The sequence below is a fragment of the Haliotis rubra genome, unplaced genomic scaffold (assembly GCF_003918875.1).
Source record: "Haliotis rubra isolate DU_JTF1 unplaced genomic scaffold, ASM391887v1 Scf497, whole genome shotgun sequence".
Taxonomy (NCBI): domain Eukaryota; kingdom Metazoa; phylum Mollusca; class Gastropoda; order Lepetellida; family Haliotidae; genus Haliotis; species Haliotis rubra.
In genome coordinates this window covers 312,950-334,419 of record NW_025767187.1, presented here as the reverse complement: position 1 = coordinate 334,419, position 21,470 = coordinate 312,950, and the positions used below count along the sequence as shown (strand labels likewise).

The following is a 21,470-nucleotide window of genomic DNA, read 5'->3' as shown; positions in this document are numbered from 1 at the left end:
CTACAGCACGTTTCCACACATGGTCGTAGAAGAAGAGAAGAGGTGCATACCGTGAGATAAGATAAGAATATAAATATACAATTTATAGTTAAAATTTCCAATTATTTTACAGGACATTCATATTTCCTGTAAGAACCCTTGACATTAGATAACAAGGGTTCTCTTGACTGTTGTACACAAGCCACATGTTGTTGTTCCTGTTCCAGGGCTAAGCATATAGTAGCACCAGTGAAGGACATCCGAACCAAGTCTGAAACTATGAGTGAGTCAGTCATGGACCAAGCAGCACTCAATGACTTTACAGACTCAGAATCAGGTAACTAGCTTGATTGTCAAAGAATGGTTGAAAGTCTCAAAAACACTGTCACATTTGTTTTGTTTTCACAAATTGGAATCTCGACCAAACAATCCAGTGATCAACAGCATGATGATAGATCCATGCAAATGGGATACGATGACATGTGGCTGCAGTGATATGGCTGGAATATTGCATCAAGGGATATTTTGTTTTAAAATACGAAAAATGAAATCATACCATTTGATATTTAAGGTGGGAGGATGGGTTTATTCTGAAAAATATAATTTGTCTTGAGGTATTATTTACAAAGATACATTGTTAGCAGACATGCTGAAATGTCATGAAGTTTTCATGTTAAACAAAATCCCTCCCGAGAATGTACAAATTATGTCATGTGTTACATTGTCTTCACATTTTGAACATGTAATGGTTCCGTGCAGGATTTGACTTTCTCCTGGAAGCAAGAGGCAAGTTATTGAATTACAACAGCTTTTATTGGATATGTAGTCAGGCTGATATAGTCACTAATGACACCACCTAGCTATTTCTCTAACATTGAAGCATTTAACAGGAACATTTCCATGGGAAGTGTAACCAGATGCCATTGAATGAAAATTCTAGGGTGTAATATTAAAATGAGGTATTCCTTTTGTGATTTTTAACCATTTAATAAGCTCCAGGGCCAGTTTAATTAATTTGTATGTTGGTGTCAAGATAATTTTAAGCAAGTATACTGAATTAAAATCAGCTGAACTCAAGTATGTAAGTTTTCAATTTGAGACTGCAGCCGTAAATGGCAATGGAGCAAAATGTCATTCTGTCATCTCAGTTTAGATTAACCCACATATAAACATTAGGAGCTATTAAATATATTACCAGGAGATAAGGTCAGGCTATTAGACTCAAAAGCTTTTGCTGCAGACTGAGCTCCATACAGAGTAGTCTCCCTTTAAAGGGAAGCCCAGAAATAGCTGAACTATACTACCCATCAAAAGTTTAGACTCACTTAGAGCACTAACTATATGTTATGTATGTATATATGGTTACATCGAAGATAAATTTCTCCACTAACTTGGGGGAACCAACTGCAAACCTTATGCAGATGAATTGCAGGAGGATCATACATCAAATTGCTGAAAAGCATGTGCAAATATCGTGCATGTGAACAGCTGCGTTTTGGTGTAAAGTTTTGTTAAGAATTTTGCCAATTTTCACTGAGTTTCATCATTTATTGAACTCATGACAATAATCTTTTCAACGTTACGAATTTGTTTTACAATGCATCAGTTCATGTGTAAACAGTACCTTCAAACAGAGTATGGAATATTTTGCAAAATATAGTTTAGAACATGTGACTGAAGTCTAAACTTTGGATGGGTAGTATATGTTAATACAATGCATGCATCTGTATGCATTATCCAGCTTAACACAGTATTCTGTGCTGTAGTATTCGTATTTTGTTCTTGTATAATAGACTGATGAGCACACTGCTGATATCCATTCTGTATCTGTCAGTGTGTTATATCTGTAAGTGAGAGGGTAGAACGTTTCTCTCACCCCATCTCATTTTTAGTTGGTTATGTGGTTTGTTGTTTAACGCCGCACTCAGCAATATTCCAGCTATCTGGTGGCTGTCTGTAAATAATCCAGTCTTGACCACACACTCCAGTGATCAACAGCATGAGCATCAATCTACAGAATTGGGTTATGATGACATGTTTCAACCAAGTCAGGGAGCCTGACCACCCGATCCCGTTAGTCCCCTCTTACAACCAGGGGCGATGGGGTAGCCTAGTGTTTATGGCTCGTCACACTGAAGACCCGGTTCAATCCAAACAATTTGTGAAGCCCATTTCCCCCACCGATCCCGCTGGAATATTGCTTAAAGCCCCCAAATCTAGTCAGTCAGTCTTACAACGAGCATGGGTTACTGAAGATCATAGTCACGATATGGCTGAAATATTTCCAAAGTGACTTTAAATTTTAACTCACTCACTGAAGATCAATTCTAACCTGGGCCTTCATGGGTACTCACTCTTAGGATGCACCTGTTCAAGTACATCGAGGATGTACTTTGGAAACTGAGGGGGTAAATATTCTCTGTAGCTAAAACACTTTGAACTTTTCCTTTGACATAATGAAATGTTGTCCTGCATCTGCCAGATGACGGGGATGCTATGGAGCCCATTGTGTACCAGCCCCAGATGAACCTCCAGCGATTCCAGCAGTTCCTGGCTGCAGAGGAGGAGCGGAACCAGACACTCAGTTCCATCGGCGGTCAGGCACAGCTCACCCAGAATGCATCTGGACCAATACAGAGCACCAGACTTCAGTCCACACAAGGTGGGTGGAGAAACAGCCTGGTTGTTTTGTCATGATTAAACTAGACAGCTAAACCGAGATGGGCTATCAGCGGTCACGGTTAAGCTGGAGTAGAATATAGGCTACACTTAGTAGATAACCCTTTTCAATCTAGTTATCAATTTAGAGGTTTTGATTTGATACCTGTAAATTTTATGAGCAATAGCTTGAGGTGAGTCAAACAATTGATAGGTATTTATAGTCTGTTTGCAGTGAAAACGTACCGATGAATTTCACTTTAAACAAAAAAACGTAAATCAAATAAAGTGAAATTAGAATTGCGAATCCTCATGATTTTACCAATTGAACATTTAAATCTCAGAATTTTATTCAACTTCGGATAAAAGTTGTTTAACAAACAATCATAGTTTCAAATCGCTATTGTTGGTTTGTATTACAAGGGGGTATGCACCTTAAATGAAAGACTGAGTACAAGTAGGGTTGGTCTAAGTTAACGCGCATCACGTACTGCACCTGCATTTGTATCACTGTTCCAACTACTGCGTTTACTCCCTTGTAATACAAACCAATACTATAGTCTACATTCAAACATCTGAACACACTTGGTTTATCTGCAATCTTGTTACAATGGCACAACAATGACATATCACCTATCAAATTCTGATTGATTACATTCTCCCAGAGAGTAAAAGCATAAAAGAACTGATTTCTTGGGATTGCAATTTACACAGAATATTATCAGGCTGATGTGCTTGGATGGACTCTACATTGATCTGACAGATACAGTGTTCTTCTATCCAGATGTAACAGGCTGGGAGACTCCCAAGAAAGGTCACAATGAGTCTATCGAGATGCTGCAGACGCCTCGTTCAGCCATCAATGACACGAGGAAAGTGAAAAAGACCAAGAAGAGAGTCTCCCCACAGAAAGAAAACAGGCCACAAACTGCGTCTGCTCTAAACCTTACAGATCTCAGGAAGGTCAGATTCATGAAGTTGTTTCCTCATATATACAGGGTTTGAACAGGTATATATCAAGGTCATAAATATCAAGGTCTGTGTTGGAAAGTTCTTGAATTTAGAATCTGATTTGAGAAAGCCTTCAATTTTCCTTAAGTAAAATTTATGTAACTTTCATTCTGACAGTTAAGGTAAAAATGTCATGATAAAAATGAGTGAAAATACAGTTGAGACCTGCTTGGGGCCATGAAAATAGTGATGATTGCCCTGAAAAATACTCAGGGCCATATTTAAAGAAATTAACCCTACTTGCACCTGGTGCAACCTTCGGTAATAACCTTGTTGCACCAGACAAAAACAGGTTGCACCTGCTGCTCAGTATGTAATACCTGAGTTTTGGTATTGATGATTTAGAACATAATCAAACCAAATTATTTTTGGTCATTTTGTCTTATGTCATGAACAGTAACAGTTATTTAGTCACTATCTGTGTAGTGTTTTCCAGCTGAAAATATATCTTGAAGAGCAACATATTAACCTGCACTGGTTGCAAGTTAGTAAAAACAAGAGGTTGCATTTTGCAGCTTCAAGTTGAAACAGTGCAAGTTATAAATGCTTGAATACTGATACTTAACCTAGAAAATGTCACCTATATAAAAAACTTATAAGGACAATATCCTGAAAGGCCTGATTACATTGCCAGGTTTGCGGGAAACGTACAATCTAATGGTTTCACCAAACTGGTAAAAGCCCAAGGCCTGCAATACTATTAGGCTTGTGCCCCACATAAGGCTGTGATTTTTTAAGTATTGTTCAAAGTTGTGTTTGTTGAACTCATTCACTCCCCTTAGAAGCCTGGAAGGACATGTTTAACAGTAGGCAAACTCACTTGGTAGTTTGCCACATTGCATTCCCTTTCTGGTTGAGTATAGTGTTTTGAGAATCATTCATAAATGGCATGCCAAGATCCATGATAAAATAAGTTGATTGTCATCAAGGTAATAGGACTTGTTATGGTATGTTCGAGATAATATCTTGTGCTCGTCTGAAGTTTGCTGACATTTTTATTATATTTTGTTCTTTTCAGGTCTTGGGTCATCTTGAGAATGAGATTGAGGAGTATGAGAAACAAACAGGTCGCCGTCCGCCAGCTGAGAAGCAGAGATCGGAGACGTTCAGTGGCTACACAGTGGCTCTTGTAGACTCTGTGTCAAAACTGGCAACGTATCTGCGGGAGGTGAGGATGTGTTAAGTGATGAAGGAAAATAGGTGTGTCAGAATGTTCTCACCTTGTGAATCAATACATGCTATGATACACAAGTCACAATATGCATCACAGTAATTAAAGTACTGTCGGAAATGCTAGAAAAATGCTTTTTGACTTTTATGTAGAGATATGTAGAGATATTTCAGTTACTTAAATAACAAATATTACTTTAAAAAACATCTACCTAATGTAGACCGAGGGAATAATTTTTGAGACATGCCCTAAAATGTGTTTTTACTGATGAAAATATCAAAAACTTAGAAAAATAATGGGTAGTGGAACGTTATTTGATACAAACATTAACTGCCTGTGTTACGTCATCAGCATGCACGGTATCGACAGGTGAAATTGACACCTGAGCAGAAGCTCGGGTGAGGGGTCATCTCAATAATGTTGAATATGTGTACGTATAGTATACATATTGGTTATGTAAGGGATCATGGGATATCCACATTTTGCACACCAACAACACCTATATTATATATGTGTGTGTGTGCGTGTGTGTGTTTGTTTTGAAATAAACATACGAAATATTGTGCATGAGAAAGAATCACATCACTTGTGTTATTTTATTGAGTGATTGTAGAAATGTGCAACATTTTAATAAATGTTTTGCATGTTAACAGTATATTTCTTTGTAACAATATGGATGTAATTTGGTCAATTTAATCCAGTTGTGAACATTGGTCAAAGATATAACGAAGTCACTGGTATAGCTTCTCTAGAACAGATATATTGTCAGCGATGAGATCTGGCTATGTCGAAGTAGAAACGGATGAGCAATGATAACTTTTTATCTTGTTTTTTGTTTGCTGAAGAGTCACTGTATGAAAATAATCAATTAATCAAAGTAAATTTATGATGGCCCAATGTGTATAAAACCAACTGTGTGAACGAGACTTAAACTCGATGCAAGTACAAATTTTATTCAGCTATAACAGACATTGGAATGAAGACCAGTAGAACACTTAATCCGAACTTGACGAGTCTGAATCCGTGTCCTCATGCATTGGGATCACAACAGGTGTCACAACACTGATGTCCACTCCGTCACGTTGACGGTATTGGCATTCAATGTCAAGGACGTGGTCCTCTGCCTTCTGCCACACTTCAGGGGTTATCCTGCCAAACGATGCATGGATCAACTCCTTCACTTGTGAGAGCTTGAAGGTAGTGTTGTTCCTCGCAACGAACCCTTTACAGTTTGCCCAGATAAGTTTTATTGGGTTCAGTTCACAATGCCTCACAGGTGAACATATCACAACGTGACCGTGTTGAGCAGCCAGCACATCGACCCTGTACTGAATGGGCTTCCTGTTCATGCGGATCTTCTCCATCAGCTCTATCTTTGTGTCTGCCGGTCTGTAGTGAACACCACACGATGTGAGGAAATCCTGCATCGTCTTCTTCAGGCTACTCATTGTCGGTGTGGGCAAAAGATTGGGCAAAAGCTGATGTTCCATCCAATCCATGAAGACATCTCCGTTCATCTCCTGATGGTAACCTCCACTTGATTTCTTTGCCTCAAAGACCAACTCGCAACCGTCGATCAAACCTGTGTCCCGGCTCCCTGCATGAAGTACAATCATTCGGTTGCCCTTCCCAGATGGTACCACGGGGGCTCTCTGTCGGTCTGTGGGTAACCACATATAGTTCGTAGAATGGTTCTTTTTTACCCAAGTTTCATCCAGGTAAACTATCTGGAAGCCAAGGGCACGGTACTCTGCCACAGTTCTCAAGTAAGAGGATCTCATGGACACAATAGAGTACTTCTCCCTGAAGACAGCTCTGTCATCACCGCGGGCTTTGTACTTGAACCCCATCTCATGGAGGGCAATGATGAGGGTGGTTCTGGAGGCGTTGATACTGTCCTTAATTTCCTCTCTGATACTCCTACTTGTAGGTGGAATCTTCTTCTCATAAATTTTGTAGACCGCCCGTCTAATCACTCCCTTGTCAAAGTTGTCGAGGATGGTTTTACGTCCCGGTTTTGCTTTTGAGACGGTCCCTGTCTTGTCTGATTTGTTAACAATATTGTAAACTTGTTGGTAAGACATACCAATAGCTCTACAAGTTTTGTAATAAACCCTTTCTAAACTAATGAAAAGTTTACCTCTGTCTTTCTCAAGCACAAAAAAACTTATAAACCTTTGCAACAATCTGCAAATCGTTGGCCATAGTGGACGCTGTGATAAAGATGTGCATGCATGACAGGAAACTAATTTATTAAGACTTAACATTTATATTAATTTTTCTGCAATGAAGAAACGATAATTAAGTCAAGTAACACAAACATTCAACATTTTATTTGTTTAAGAAAAACGTTAATTGATATTTTTGCACCACCAGCATAAATTTAAAGACTATTTCAGATTTCTGATGTTGAAATCTGAAAAAATCTTGAGTTGTTTTGGTACCAAATTCTCTCCTTTAAACTGCCCTTTAAATGCATGGGAATGTTAAATCGATTGAAATAAAAATTAGGTACACTAAAGGCAAGTTGAAATATTGACAACATAGTACATTTATCACCTTTATCAAAGTATTAAGGCTAAAAAGCATTTTTCTAGCATTTCCGACAGTACTTTAGTTAACTACTTTTTTGGTGAAAATCTCCATTCTATGTGGAACAGCAAGACAAGAAGTTGGTGCTGTCAATCAGTTTGTGTTTGACCTGTATGGTTCAGCTTTTATTTTCATGATTTGCAGTAAAGTAATGATTGTGTCAGTAGTTCTGAGGTGAAAACTCTTTACAGAATTAGACATGAATCAACTCATGGGGAGGCATGTGGTGATTAGTGATTTGTATCAACTATCTCAGGAAAATACGCACATATTACTTGTAATAATGTAATGAACAAGTTGTTTTATCGCAAGATCCAGTTAATTTACATGACCACTAGTCTGACTTGACCAATGGTGTCTACCCATCTATGATAACTACAGCTTTGGTTCCCTGAGATCTGACATGTTCTGAGCATTAAAAATAAACAAGTACTGCATTAAAATAAACAAATAAAGGAACAGTGACAAGTCTGTCAGTCATGGGAAAAATTAAATTCATTGTTCATTGTAGTCTCAGTCTAAGTAAACTAGAGCTGTCTGTCATGGCCTAATTGGCGAGATGATATATCCAAATACCAGTTTAATGAGGTGAGACGATATACCATGAAAGTATTGTTAAGGAACCTGCGAGACGATTATCATCACGATACACTTATGGCGATACGATACGTATCCCGATACTTTACAATTTCTAAAAAAAGAACAGATATAGTAGATAAAATGACTGAAACTTTATTTGTTATACAGCAGAACTTATGTTACATTCACATACACTTAAGGGGCGGTGGGGTAGCGTAGTGGTTAAAGCGTTGTCTTGTCACCCCGAAGACCCAGGTTCGAATCCCCACATGGGTACAATGAGTGAAGCCCATTTCTGGTGTCCCCCGCCGTGATGTTGCTGGAATATTGCTAAAAGCAGCGTAAAACCAAACTCAATCAGTCAGTCACATACACTTAAAAAGCTGTTCAGCATTTCAGCATTTCAGTTTTAGCATTTAATGCTTAAGAAAGTACAGTCAAACATATTCAGTATACCTTGATCTAATACATTGTATATATAAATTTGAAAGTGATGTGTCCCTTGGGAAGTTGTGTTTCTACACCAATGCTCTCACAAACAACTCAATGTAATTTATATCAGAATTCAGAATCACTGAAAAAAACTGTTAAGTCCTCTTTCTAAATTTTATCTTCTCTTTGTTCTCTTCTTAACAAAGCTAAGACATTGTTCATAGTTGTTAATAAATGGTGTTATTTGTCAAACAACTAAAACATATCTGCATATTTCAATTACTTGAAGACAAGTATTCTACATCTCACAGAGTTTGTAAAATGTTCACACTCTTTGACTTATACACCAACTCCTTTGTTCATGTCTGACTGACTGACTGAGTTTGGATTTACGCCGCTTTTAGCAATATTCCAGCAACATCACGGCGGGGGACACCAGAAATGGGCTTCACACATAGTACCCATGTGGGCTTTGTTCATGTAACAAAGATAACAGACACAAACAAATTCCCTTAAAGCTGAATTTGTTTTTTATATTTCAGAAGAATTTCAAAAAGACTCCTTTTCTATTCCTAATGCAATACTCCTTACAACTTTAAGTCTAGTATTTAAGTTGTATCGGGATATATCGTCTCTTGTGGTGATACATCGATGTATCATGGACTCTCGTGATATAAATATCCTGATATATTGCCTAAATGTGTTTTGTATTGATGCACTCGTATCGCATAGTTGACGATGTAACTATCGATAGTATCGATGAATCGTTACACCACTAACGTAAACTTAGGCTCAGTGTTATTCGTTACACTTCTATACTGAGTCTAACAAACCCTAGTAGAAGGTTACCGTCAGCTAACCTTTGAGCAACCTATGACTGTCCAATCAAATGCGAGACGGCCAAATGGATTTAACCAATCAGACAACGACTACTTGTTAGGGTTCAGTGGGACTTACAAAACTGTTTGGGATTTTCTCTTCCCTGGTCACTGACACTGATCTATCAACAAACAAAAATCCACATAAAACACAGATATTTGACCTGCAGTATATACGCTTATGGGTTTCTAATGACATGGTTACTATTAGCTTATATTTTCGCAAGATGACATCCTTGAATATTGACAAAAACGCTATTTTCAGCAACTGTTTATTCATTGAGTGTATCACTCGGAAGCGATCGTGCGGAATAGCATTCGGAATCATTAGAGTTTTTTAGGTAAAGGTTCAAACAGTATATGCGAATGTCAACTTTCGCGATTTGTTAAGCTGTGTTCTGATTGGTCAGTCCAAAAGGTTAGCTGACGCGACCTTCTACTAGGTTTTGTTAGACTCAGTATAGCAGTGTAACGAATAACACTGAGCCTAAGTTTACTTAGACTGATTGTAGTCTCTTTCACTGTTATCGGTAAAGATGACCATCTGTATTGTGTGTCCTCTTCTGCAGACGGGGCGGTGAGGTAGCCTAGTGGTTAACGTGTTAAAGTCACGCTGAAGACCCGGGTTCAATTCCCCAGATGGGTACAATGTGTGAAGCCCATTTCTGGTGTCCCCTGCCACAATATTGTTTGAATATTGCTAAAAGCTGTAAAACTAAAACTCACTCTGCTGCAGACTGACCTGCGCATCCAGGCCGAGACGACGGTCAGGGAGCAGCTGACCCAAGATGTGTTCCAGCTGAGACACATCGTTGACACCCTCACCTCTGTAAGTTATAACGCTAGCAACGATCATGTCATTATATCCCAGCAGGAGGGCGTTTGTGCTTCTTGTGGCTGAACAACAGATAGACATATTGTTTGAATTATTTACAGCAAGGTTTTTAGATGATATTGAACGTGCACAATTATCAATTTCAAGAAAATGTGGAGGACCGGTGTGCTGTAATGATTGTGGGTTTGAATCCCAGAATTGCCCTGATTATGTTTCTAGGTCTGTCATCACTATATCTATACCTTTAAGTGTTAAATGTAGTAGTGTTGATCTTTGGACTTCGCTAAACTGTCACACTGATATTCCTGACATACCTGTCAAAGCAGTATTAAACCAACTCTCAAAGTCAGTTTCCATGTAAACAATCAAGTTTCTGTTCTATATAAAATGCTGTAAATTGATTTGATTTTTATTTATCTCATTGATAGCCTGTTTATTTTCAGGATATTATTGTAACTCAAGAGGATTATGCAAAGATGTTGACGGCGTTTGAGAGGTATCGGTCTGAGAGTAAAGAAGAGATAAGCAGGCTGAAGGTATAACTATGTCACAATGTATCTGAATTCAGAACATTACAAATTGTCAGTATTGCTGGTCAGGCTTGTTGACTTGGTTGACAGATGTCACCGTTTCCCAACTGCATATATGGATGCTGATGATGTCAATCACAGGATTGTCTTGTCCAGATTCAGTTATTTGCAGACTGCTGTCATATAGCTGGAATATTGGAGTATAGTATTAAACAACAAACAATTCTTTTCAGAAGAAGTCCTCCTTGGGGTACATATAAGCATTAAAATGTCCATTTTAAAAGCCTACGACAGTTGTAACAATATTTCAATAAAATATTTTACCAAACAAAAACTCGCTATGTGTGGTGAGACTTCATTCCCTACAGGGCCCCGTAGAGGGCCCCCTACAGCCAAGAGCAGGTAACTCTGGCTGTGTACCTCGTGACTCTCACTTTTCATGCTGTCAGCCGGGCGTAGGTCGCATTGCATGGTCCAAGAAGCTACTTAATAAGAGAGCCATGAGTGAGATAGAGTCAAATCCTGTATGTATGGTTCCTTTTTTCGCGCCGGGCTTAGCTGGAATCTTTGTATGACTTTTTTCATTCATGATTTGTTGTAACTTTATCGGGCGTGTTCGCTGTCTCCAGCCACGCGGCAGGCAAGATGGCGGACCGCTGGGTCCCGCTTTGTTTTCCTTCTCCTGGCTTTAGAAAAAGCCTTGTAGTCGGGTCGTGAAGGGGCTGATATTTCATTTTGTAGATTATACTTTGCCTAAATTCTTTTTTCCAGGCTTTAGGTAAGTTTTGCTTGAGTGTTTTCGTGACGCGTTTACGTGTCGCTCACACATGTTGCTCTTTGTCACCTATGTACGCAATTACGCTTCGCTATTATGGCTTTGCGCTAGTATTTAATAGCTTTGCTGTAACAGTTAAAATATCGCCCGGGCGTTGTATTTTGTTCTGTTTTGTTGTGTGCATATTATATTATATATATCGTACAGTCCTTGCTATTATCATAGCGCGGTTCTGTTTTTTGCAGCCCAAGGGTGTGTCACCTGTAGCGCAGTTTGTCGCCTCAGGATCGCCACCTGGTTTGCTTACGCTGTTTTTAGCGGAGGAAGCCCATGACGCAACAAGGTTGTTCTATGTGTCAGGCTTTCCCCCAAGCACCATCAAGTCCAGACGCGTTGATTACATGTTCTACACGCCCTTACTTCAGGCGGGGACATTTGGGGTCAGGAGCCTCCTAAAGACAAAGATAAAAAAGCAAAGAAAAAGAAGGCTTCGGCTTCCTCTCTTTTGGGGGATGCTGCTCCTAAACGGGCGAAGGTGGTGCGGGCCTCCGCCCTTCACCTGCCATCCCTCCACATCACAGGCACCTTCCCCCCTGTCCCTGTTTCTAACCAGCTAACAATTGATTTACTTTCTGATATATTGCAGAAGCAGATGGATTCGTCCACACTCTAGTGGCTGACGCTGATGGCTGGCCTCCGCCAGGAGATTGGCGTCCGCCAGGTACGGGTGTGTGTTCCGGTCTATGGCGGGCAGTGCTCCCAACCTTAGCTTAGGCTCTGGTGTGGGGTTTCTGTCGGGTGCGCCGGCCCGAAGTCTCGCCTCGCTGCTGGCCACCCTCCGCTGTAGTAACTACTACCGCCCGAGCCTTGGCTCTGGGTCTGGTCCAGTAGTTAGTGCCGGTTTTGCAGCAGTCCCTGTAGTTGCCGCTACTTCGCATTTGGTCCCACCGCTTGCGCCGGCTTGGCCGGGCCATTCGGTGTCGGGATCATTTTGCCTACCATTGAGGAATCCCAGCATCGGCTCTTCCTCGCCACGCCACCGCCACTCAGTGTCGAAGTCTTGGGTCAGGTGTGCCGGGCAACCCGCTCTGCTCGAGCCTTTGTCCCTCTCTGTAGACCCTCGATGATCCCTCAGAGCTCTCTGGTTACAGAGACCTCACTCATTGAGGATCGATTCGAGGAGGCTATGGAGGAGGATGAGGGTCGGGAGGAGTTGGGTACGCCTTTGGTTTCGGCTGCGCGCCCCTGAGGCAGGTACGGGGAGCCGCATTGCCTCTGTCCTGCCCCAGGTAGTGGTCAGTACTGGCGCACCCGACCCTCAGGAGTTTCGGCCCCAGGGGAGGCTTTTGCTCCCACCAAGGTGGGGACACAAGGCTGCGATATTACCCTCAGTCTTGTCTGAGGTAATCAACCCTCCTCTGTGGTACCAGGTCCAGGTTCGATTTGCCAGAACTTGACCGCCGGTACCTCATGGGGAGGCTTGCCTTTACAATCCCCCAGTGGTTGACGACAGTGTTTACGCATCCGCCGCCTCTGGGGGTTCGCCGGGTAATTCTATGGCTTCAGCCAAGCAAGGTCGCCGCTTCCGCCGCTCACTTACTAACGCTACAGCTTTAAATCCGCTTATCGATCCTTTGAAGAGCAATACCGCAATGCGTTCAATGCCTCAAAGTGACGATCCATTCCGCCTACATCTCGGTGTTGCAGAGGCAACTACTGGATGTGGGTGGGGTGGAGGAAGATTCGCCTCCCTCCACCTTGGCTAAGCAATTAACGGAGGTACAGTCACATCTGGCGCTGATTCTATCAGGTCGCCGGGTTTGCCAAATGATGTCGGCGGTGATGGGCCTCCGTCGCCTGTGGCTTTCCGCGGGCGCAGGTATTCGCCTGCCACGCAACAGGCTCTGCTGGCGCTGCCATTCCGGATGGGTTCTACCCTGTTCCCCGGGCAGCTACAGTAGTCCGGGAGGCCGCTGAGGCTGTCTCAACCTTCAAGGACTCTAAGCCCTTGCTGGAACAGCCTCACATGTCTCGCCAAGGCCCCCGGTTGTCTCCTCGCGATATCCTTCTGCCACGCGGCTAAGGAATCTGTTAAATGGGCTCAGCCCTTGCAGTCGCTGAGGGTAAGGGCAGAGGCAGGGCAAGGGCAAGGCAAGGGCCACGCGCCCCACCAGCCTTTTCAGAGGAAGGGAAGTCAGCCCCGCTTCCCAGCTATAATTCCTCCGAGCCCTTTGTTGGTACCAGACCAAGCAGTCGGAGTACTGCCGGGTCAGGTATTCAATGTCTCATGCCACATATCCCTGTGGGTGGTCGACTTTCCTCTTCCTGTCGGAATGGGAAAAGTCACGCCCAATCCCTGGGTCCTGTCCACACTCAGGGAAGGCCACATGCCACAGTGGAAGCGAGACCCACCCCCTTCTCCGGATCCGCTGCACTCCAGTGCCGGGCTGCCCTAGAGAAGGCGGAAGTGCTCCTGTCCGAGGTCCAGTCGCTGCTGGACAAGGCAGCCATAGAGGTGGTTCCTGTGGGACAAGAAATGTTGGGTTTTACTCAACTTATTTCCTTGTCACCAAAAAGGACGGAGGGTTCAGACCTATTCTAAACCTCAAAGGTCTGAACGACATGTTAGAGGTACCGCCCTTCAAGATGGAAACACTGCGCTCGGGTGATTTCGCCTGTGGAGAAGGGAGATTGGCTCACGCCAATCGACCTCAAAGACGCCAGACTTCCATGTCCCTATGCACCCCCCCGAAGTTCAGGAAATACCTAAGGTTTTCCTTCGACGGGAGGTGCTATCAGTTTCGGGTACTCCCTTCGCATCTCCACAGCCACGGGTGTTCACCAAACTCATGCTAATTCCAGCTCAGGTAGCCAGGTCACAGGGCAGGTGCTGTCACCCGCACTCTAGACGATTGGCTCCTTCGCGGCGCTTGCCACTCACTTGAGTCGAAGTTATGACACTTTCTGTGATGAGTATTCTCACCAAGTTGGGCTGGATTATCAACCTCAAGAAATCAGAACTGGTTCCCACCCAGGATCTGGTGTTCTTGGGAGCAAGATTCGAGACAGCCAGGGATAGTCTCCCCTGTCTCCTCGACCGGCCACCAAAGTCCAGAGAGTTGTGTTACAATTCTCGAAGTTCCCCAGGGCCTCAGCTCGACTTGGCTCCAGTTGCTAGGCAACATGGCGGCAACGGTGGACATCGCTTGGCGAAGCGCTGGTTGAGGATGCACCCATTCAGCAGGCTCTAGCTCGAATGTGGGTCCACACCCAGGGTTACGAAGTTGATTCTCCACACTCCAGGGTGGCTAATTCCTCATTTACGGTGGTGGACACTGGCAGGAATTTATCCAGGGGCTCCCTTTGGACATCCCATCGCCAGATCTCTCAATTCAGACGGACGCTTCCCACAGGGTGGGGCGGCTGGGCTCTGTCGGTCTCAGGCCTGTGGTCACAGAGCGAGGCGCAACTGCACATCAATGTGCTAGAATTGAGAGCAGTCAGGTTGGTGTTCAAACGACTTCGAGCAGGTTCAAGGTCGCGGTGGTCCGCCTCGAGATGGACAACCAGACGGCAATGACCTACATCCTGAAGCAGGGCGGCACGGTTTCCGCCTCTTCTGCAGGAGGCATGGCAGTTTCTGCTCTGGTGCCACCAGTTCGACATACGGGTAATGCCTGTTTATCTCCCTGGGCGACAACGCTCGAGCAGATGCACTCTCTCGTCGATCCTGGCCCCACACGAGTGGATGCTCCATCGGGGATATTCGGGCTATCTCCCAGTTGTTCGGTCGCTCCAGGTGGATCTGTTTGCATCTGGGGACGAACCAGATTCCGTGTTTTGCTCTCGGATACCGGATCCGGAGAGCCATCGCCCAAGACGCTTCCAGCTCGATTGGACGGACAGGGTTCTGTGGGCTGCTCCCGCCACTACCCCTGATTCCCAAAGTCCTCTTTGCAGCTTGCCACCCAACCAGCTCGACTTCTTGTGCTCCTTGCACCCCTTTGGTCGGCTCAAAGCTGGTTTCCGTACTACTCAGGTTTCTGGCTCAGCCTCCTGTACTATTACCCTTTCGACCGACTTACTATCCCAGAACGGAGCCGCACCAATCCCAGGATTCAGTGGGTGGCCTGGCTTCTGTCCGAATCGCTTCCACGCTGAAATGAATTCCTGCACCAGTTGCAGACACAATTCTGGCTTCATGGAGGGATTCGGACAAACGCTCAGTATGAGGATAGATGGGCCTGTTATGCGCGCTGGTGTGTCGGGCAGAGGGATTCTTGATCCCTTTCTTCAACTGTAATTGAAGTACTGGAGTTCTTGCAGTCTCGTTAGAAGCCGGTTTAGCCGCTGCCTACTATCCGGGCTACTCCACGGCAATCTCTGCCTTCCATATCCCTGCCGACGGTGCTCTCTTTGGGGCAGCACCCTCTAGTACAGCTTTTAGCAGGCGCGGACAGAATCCATCCGACTGTCCGGGCGGATTAGTCCCCCGCGGGACTTGTCAATCGCTCTTGATTGATGTCCGGGTCCTCTTTCACGATCTGTCGCCTCTTTCACTCCAGCTGTTGTTGGAAGGCTGCCTTCTTGTGGCGTAACGCCTGGCAGGCGGTAGGTGATATCCATGCGATGTCAGCGATCCTGCTCTGACTGTCTTTCACAAAGACAGAGTCAGTATTCGCTGCCAGACTCCTACCGGCCCTAAGGTCGCAGGCTTTCATATAACGGCGCCATCGAACTGCCAGCTTTCACTCAGCCTCCATCGTCCGGGTACCTCTTCTTCGCGTTTCACGCCTTAGATGTCCGTGAAGACTCTCAAGGTTTATATCAAACTTAACGGCTGCTACCAGGAAAGATAAGCAGCTGTTCTGTTGTTATGGCGGTGGCAAGGCTGGTCTTCCTCGCCAACAAGCAGACCATATCTAGGTGGCTTGTCTCTGCCATTTGTTCGAAAGTTACTCTTACAAAGGATTAACCATCCCTCAGGGTTTAAAGGCTCATTCGACAGGGCAGTGGCGACATCAAAGCATACGCCGCACTGCCCATTGAGGAGATCTGCTCAGCTGCTATCTGGAGCCGTAACCGAAAGCACGCTCATCCGCCACTATCAGCTGGACAAACACTCACCGGAGCCGCTTCGGCTTTGGCCAGACAGTTCTCACCAGTGGACAGCAGTCGATTCTCTAGCCGAATGAGCCTTAGAAATCACGCTTGCTTTTCTCATGGTGTAGGTGTTAATAAATTCCCTCAATTTTATCGGTGGTGGTATCACATTGGTGGTGGTTTTACCGTATGTAGCGATTATCACTCGCTACAGTCACTGTGTTCATCCCTGCACCACGCTGGTTTGGGTTGCTGTTGAGGGATATATATTGGACTCGCTTCATACTTTCCCTCCCATTTTGATGGTTGGGGTGGACTTTAAGCCCGCCTTTATAATTCCACCAATAGCCTATCGGCTAGGCTCCTTTCGCTCGCCTTTGCCTCCTCTGCCTGATTGACATCAGCGTCAGGTGACTAGGTGAGTGTACTTTCTCTCTCTGTCGCTTCGCTGTGCCTCTCGACTGAACTAGGGGGTATGTTAGGCAGACAGAATACCGGCCCCCGACTCAACATCGTTGGGAGTCTGTCTTATGCTTATATGTACCCCAAGGAGGACTTCTTCTGAAAAAGAATTTTACAAACCTGGAGAGGTTATGAATTCTTTGAAGAAAAGTCCTCCTTGGGGTACGGCCGCCCACCTCCCCTCATTCTGTCTGACACGTTCAGCATGAAAAGTGAGGTACGAGGTACACAGCCAGAGTTACCTGCTCTTGGCTGTAGGGGGCCCTCTACGGGGCCCTGTAGGGGTGGTCTCACCACACATAACGAGTTTTTTGTTTGGTAAAATATTTTATTGAAATATTGTTACAACTGTCGTAGGCTTTTAAAATGGACATTTTAATGCTTATATGTACCCCAAGGAGGACTTTTCTTCAAAGAATTCATAACCTCTCCAGGTTTGTAAAATTTTCACCAAATTTGCTATACTGCCTCTCCATATCATGTAGATGTACCTTTTGGGGGTTTGAACTTTTCTTTCAATTTTATTTTTTTCTGTTTCAATGGCAACAAATTTGGACTTTGTCTTTTTGATGGGTAGGGTTTGTGTTCGGAGCATAACTCTAAAACGCACTTCACCCATCTTCACACAACTGTGAAGTTGTTCATTTGTTGATAAGCTATTAAGTTCAATTGAATATACAAATATTAAATGAAGAGTTTACAAACATAATAACATACTATCAATAATATGTATTTTCATACTTAGAGATTTTGAAATTGAAGGAATCAAATGAATTGGTCTCAACATTGAATTGGGGGAAGGTGGTGACATCTGTTTTTACAAGTAAAAACACTTTCTAGTTCTGTGTTTGTGTTTGAAGGATTTTATGACAAAGGTATGTGTAGAACTTTGTACAATGTTTAGGTATTTGTGTCATTTTGAATAAGTTGAGTGTATGTTGTATTACTACTCCAGCTCGCACTGCAAGACTCACTGAGACTACAGTCATCTCCACATGAACCATCCTCAGCTCCCCATGTACAAGATGGTGGCATGTCACGCATACAAGATGGCGGCATGTCACACACACAACACAGTCAAGGTGAGAAACATGAGTTTGGTTTCATAATAGTGATGTTGTGATGTTGTTATTTGAAAAAGGTGCTTATCTTTGACAAACAATATCACTAAGTACCCAAATATTCTTCAGAAGCCTATGCCAAACCTACCAATACCATAGACATTGACACAAGCTACCCAGGTCTGCCCGAGCGTGTTCCATCACACGCTGTTGTCCTGTCACCTCCGATCAGGAAGACAAGAGTCACCGACGGACCAGACCCACAACCAGCTCCACAACCAGCTCCACCAAGTGAGTGACAATAACAGTCCATTCCTCATTGATGCAATTTGTCATACAATAGGCTGTTTTCTCTGCAAGATGAAGCCATGAGAGAAAGGTATCCACTGATAAATTTGCAGATAAATGTCAGGTTAGATGGGTACTTCTTTCGCTGTGTACACACAGACATCTGCGATGTAGTCAGAATGTACGATTTGGTATCTGGATAATAAAGTTACTGGCAAAATTGTTTTAATTAAGATACTAGTCCAAGATACAAAAAGACAGTGTCAAACAGAGATATGTAGCTAAGGCGTTAGCAAAGATGACCTGATCCCCCATGTCTCCGTTGAACACTGCTTAGCTTCCTTTCCTGAATTAAAAACATTTGGATTTCGATGAATGGTATTGCAAATCTTACCATGATTTGTGTTCACTGTGTGGACATCAGACAGCATTTTATTATCCTGTTAGGAAAGATTATGACTGGCCAGACAGAGTCTAAAAAACATTTCACAGACTAGGGTTGTTTCTTTTGATAAAGGGCATTTACTCTAACAGGGGGCCAACATTGCAACTAAACAGCAGTCACTGATAAGACAAAGTTAAAACAATTTCTGAATGCAGTTGTCTTTTTGCCTACATGTTATTTAGTTACTAGGCATGGAACTGTTTAAAAGTACTGTGCCTGATTTATTGCTGATGCAGTGTAAATTTATGTCAAGATTCAACTTACTGTATGAGTACTTCACTTCTTCCAGAGAGACAGGCCTCCTTGATTGACATCTCCACCTTGACGGAGTCTGATGCCTCTCATATACCTCCTCACATGATGCGACCTGGTCAGCCACCTCCCCATGTGGCCACAGTGAGTGTTCCCCGTCCAGCACCCCTCGTACAGTCAAATCTTCCTGGGGGGAGCCTCTCCACATCAGGACACTATCACCCCTCCCAGTCCATGTCCATGCCATCGACTCAGACCTCAGGACCAATGTCGGTTCAGATTGCTGAGCTGAACCGACAACACGAAGAAGCACAGAAGAGACTTCAGATCCTGTTTCAGCAGCAGGAGAGACAACACATGCAGATGGTGAGGCAACAGCAGCAGAAGTTTGATCAGCAGCAACAGGTGATGCAGCAGCTCAGCTCGGATCCACAGCCTGTTGGAGTGTCGAGTTCCACAAGACCAGGCCTAGAGCAGGGTGTACATGGGCTTGATAACGTCTCACATGGTGGAGTAAATGGACAGTCACAGTTTGACGCTCCGCCAAAGCCACAAGCCCAGGTAATATTATAAGACATGATTATGATTAAATCATCACCATCCATGAGAGTGTATGGCTGATTCTATTTTTATTGATGGCACTAGTGTTTATATTCTTTAAGCTGTGAAGGGGGAATAGGTAAGCACTATTAAAGGAGGAGGCTCAGGTAACACTATCTACGGAGGAGGCTCAGATAACTATTCACGAGGAGTACCCAAGTGGCAGTGGTAATGGAATGCGTTAGGTAACACAATGAATGGTACACACATTATTTGTGGAGGGGGAATAGGTGGCACTTTCCATGGAAGGGGAACAGGAATGATGTAACAATGAATTTATTTTGACCATTTATGGAGTTTACCAAAATCAGAAAGATAATATATATTTCCAATATTTTCCTTTTCAGTCTCGCATCCAGGGTCCGGTCTCCCCTCCCATCTCGCCTATCTCCGACCGATCTGACAACTTCACAGTGTTACAACACCTGCAGGAGAGACAGAGACAGGTTAGTGTTGATGCTGTTCTCTGTCAGGGATTGGGACTCAATTTAATCCATTAGTTTCTTAAACTGATGCATACACACATTCAGAGGTAGGATCACAAATTCCCCATACTTGTAAACATCAAGACGTCAATTCCCAGTTTGTCAGTGGCTTCAATTATGTAATTATTGCTACAGTGGCTTCAGTTATTCCACTATTGCTATAGTGGCTTCAATTATTCAACTGTTGCTATAGTGGCTGCAATTATTCAACTGTTGCTACAGTGGCTTCAGTGATTCAACTATTGCTATAGTGGCTGCAATCACTGCTATAGCAGCTTCAATTACTCCTATCTTCAATTATTCAACTATAGTGGCTTCAATTATTCAACTATTGCTATAGTGGCTTCAGTTATTGCTATAGTGGCTTCAATTATTCAACTGTTGCTACACTGGCTTCAGTGATTCAACTATTGCTATAGTGGCTGCAATCACTGCTATAGTGGCTTCAATTATTCAACCGTTGCTACAGTGGCTTCAGTGATTCAACTATTGCTATAGTGGCTGCAATCATTGCCATAAGGGCTACAATTCTTCGACTATTGCTATAGCAGCTTCAATTACTCAGCTATCACTATAGTTGCTTCAATTATTCAACTATTGCTATAGGGGCTTCAATTATTGCTATAGTGGCTTCAATTATTCGACTATTGCTATAGTAGCTTCAATTATTTAACTATCGCTATAGTGGCTATAATTATTCAACTGTTGCTACAGTGGCTTCAGTGATTCAACTATTGCTATAGTGGCTGCCATCATTGCTATAGTGACTACAATTATTCAACTATTGCTATAGTGGCTTCAGTTATTCAACTATTACTATAGTGGCTTCAATACTTGCAACAGGGGCTTCAATTATTCAACTATTGCTACAGTGGCTTCAGTTACTGCTGTAGTCGCTTCAATTATTCGACTTTTGCTATTGTAGCTTCAATTATTCAACTATTGCCATAGTGGCTTCAGTTATTCAGTTATTGCTATAGTGGCTTCAATTATTCAACATTTGCTATAGTGGCTTCAATTATTCAACTATTGCTATAGTGCATTCTCTTATTGCTATAGTGGCTTCAATTATTCAACTTTTGCTATAGTGGCTTCAATTATTCAACTATTGCTACAGTGGCTTCACTTATTGCTATAGTGGCTTCAATGATTCAACTATTTCTATAGTGACTTCAGTTCTTCAATTATTGCTATATTGTTCAAAAGAATCATATCCATGATTTATTCCATCCATTCCCTTATGATCTTAGCTGTGCTGTGCCATTTCCACTATAATACAAGGAATATATCAACCTGCACTTGATCTAACATATGAAACAAGGTTTGCTGAACAG

The 21,470-nt window shown here is 43.1% G+C and overlaps 1 protein-coding gene and 1 long non-coding RNA gene across 5 annotated transcripts in view; one reads left to right on the top strand and one right to left on the bottom strand.

Annotated features, from left to right (window-relative positions):
- The window catches only part of LOC124291583 (spindle and centriole-associated protein 1-like), a 37,858-nt gene that overhangs the window by 15,351 nt on the left and 1,037 nt on the right, over positions 1 to 21,470 (top strand). For 3 of the 4 annotated variants that reach the window (XM_046728608.1, XM_046728609.1, XM_046728610.1), the window contains 11 exons: positions 207 to 316; positions 739 to 765; positions 2,462 to 2,641; positions 3,422 to 3,600; positions 4,667 to 4,816; positions 10,037 to 10,129; positions 10,579 to 10,671; positions 17,961 to 18,087; positions 18,196 to 18,357; positions 19,089 to 19,612; positions 19,999 to 20,097. In XM_046728608.1, the coding sequence (XP_046584564.1) occupies positions 207 to 316; positions 739 to 765; positions 2,462 to 2,641; positions 3,422 to 3,600; positions 4,667 to 4,816; positions 10,037 to 10,129; positions 10,579 to 10,671; positions 17,961 to 18,087; positions 18,196 to 18,357; positions 19,089 to 19,612; positions 19,999 to 20,097 (1,744 nt within the window). The remainder of the gene's footprint in view (positions 1 to 206; positions 317 to 738; positions 766 to 2,461; positions 2,642 to 3,421; positions 3,601 to 4,666; positions 4,817 to 10,036; positions 10,130 to 10,578; positions 10,672 to 17,960; positions 18,088 to 18,195; positions 18,358 to 19,088; positions 19,613 to 19,998; positions 20,098 to 21,470) is intronic. The other variant, XM_046728611.1, reaches the window with a different exon arrangement.
- Positions 6,289 to 20,960, bottom strand: LOC124291585. The gene is made up of 3 exons (XR_006902245.1): positions 20,948 to 20,960; positions 10,433 to 10,440; positions 6,289 to 6,542 (listed from the first exon to the last, which is right to left on the bottom strand). It is a non-coding gene; the product is annotated as an uncharacterized LOC124291585 (long non-coding RNA).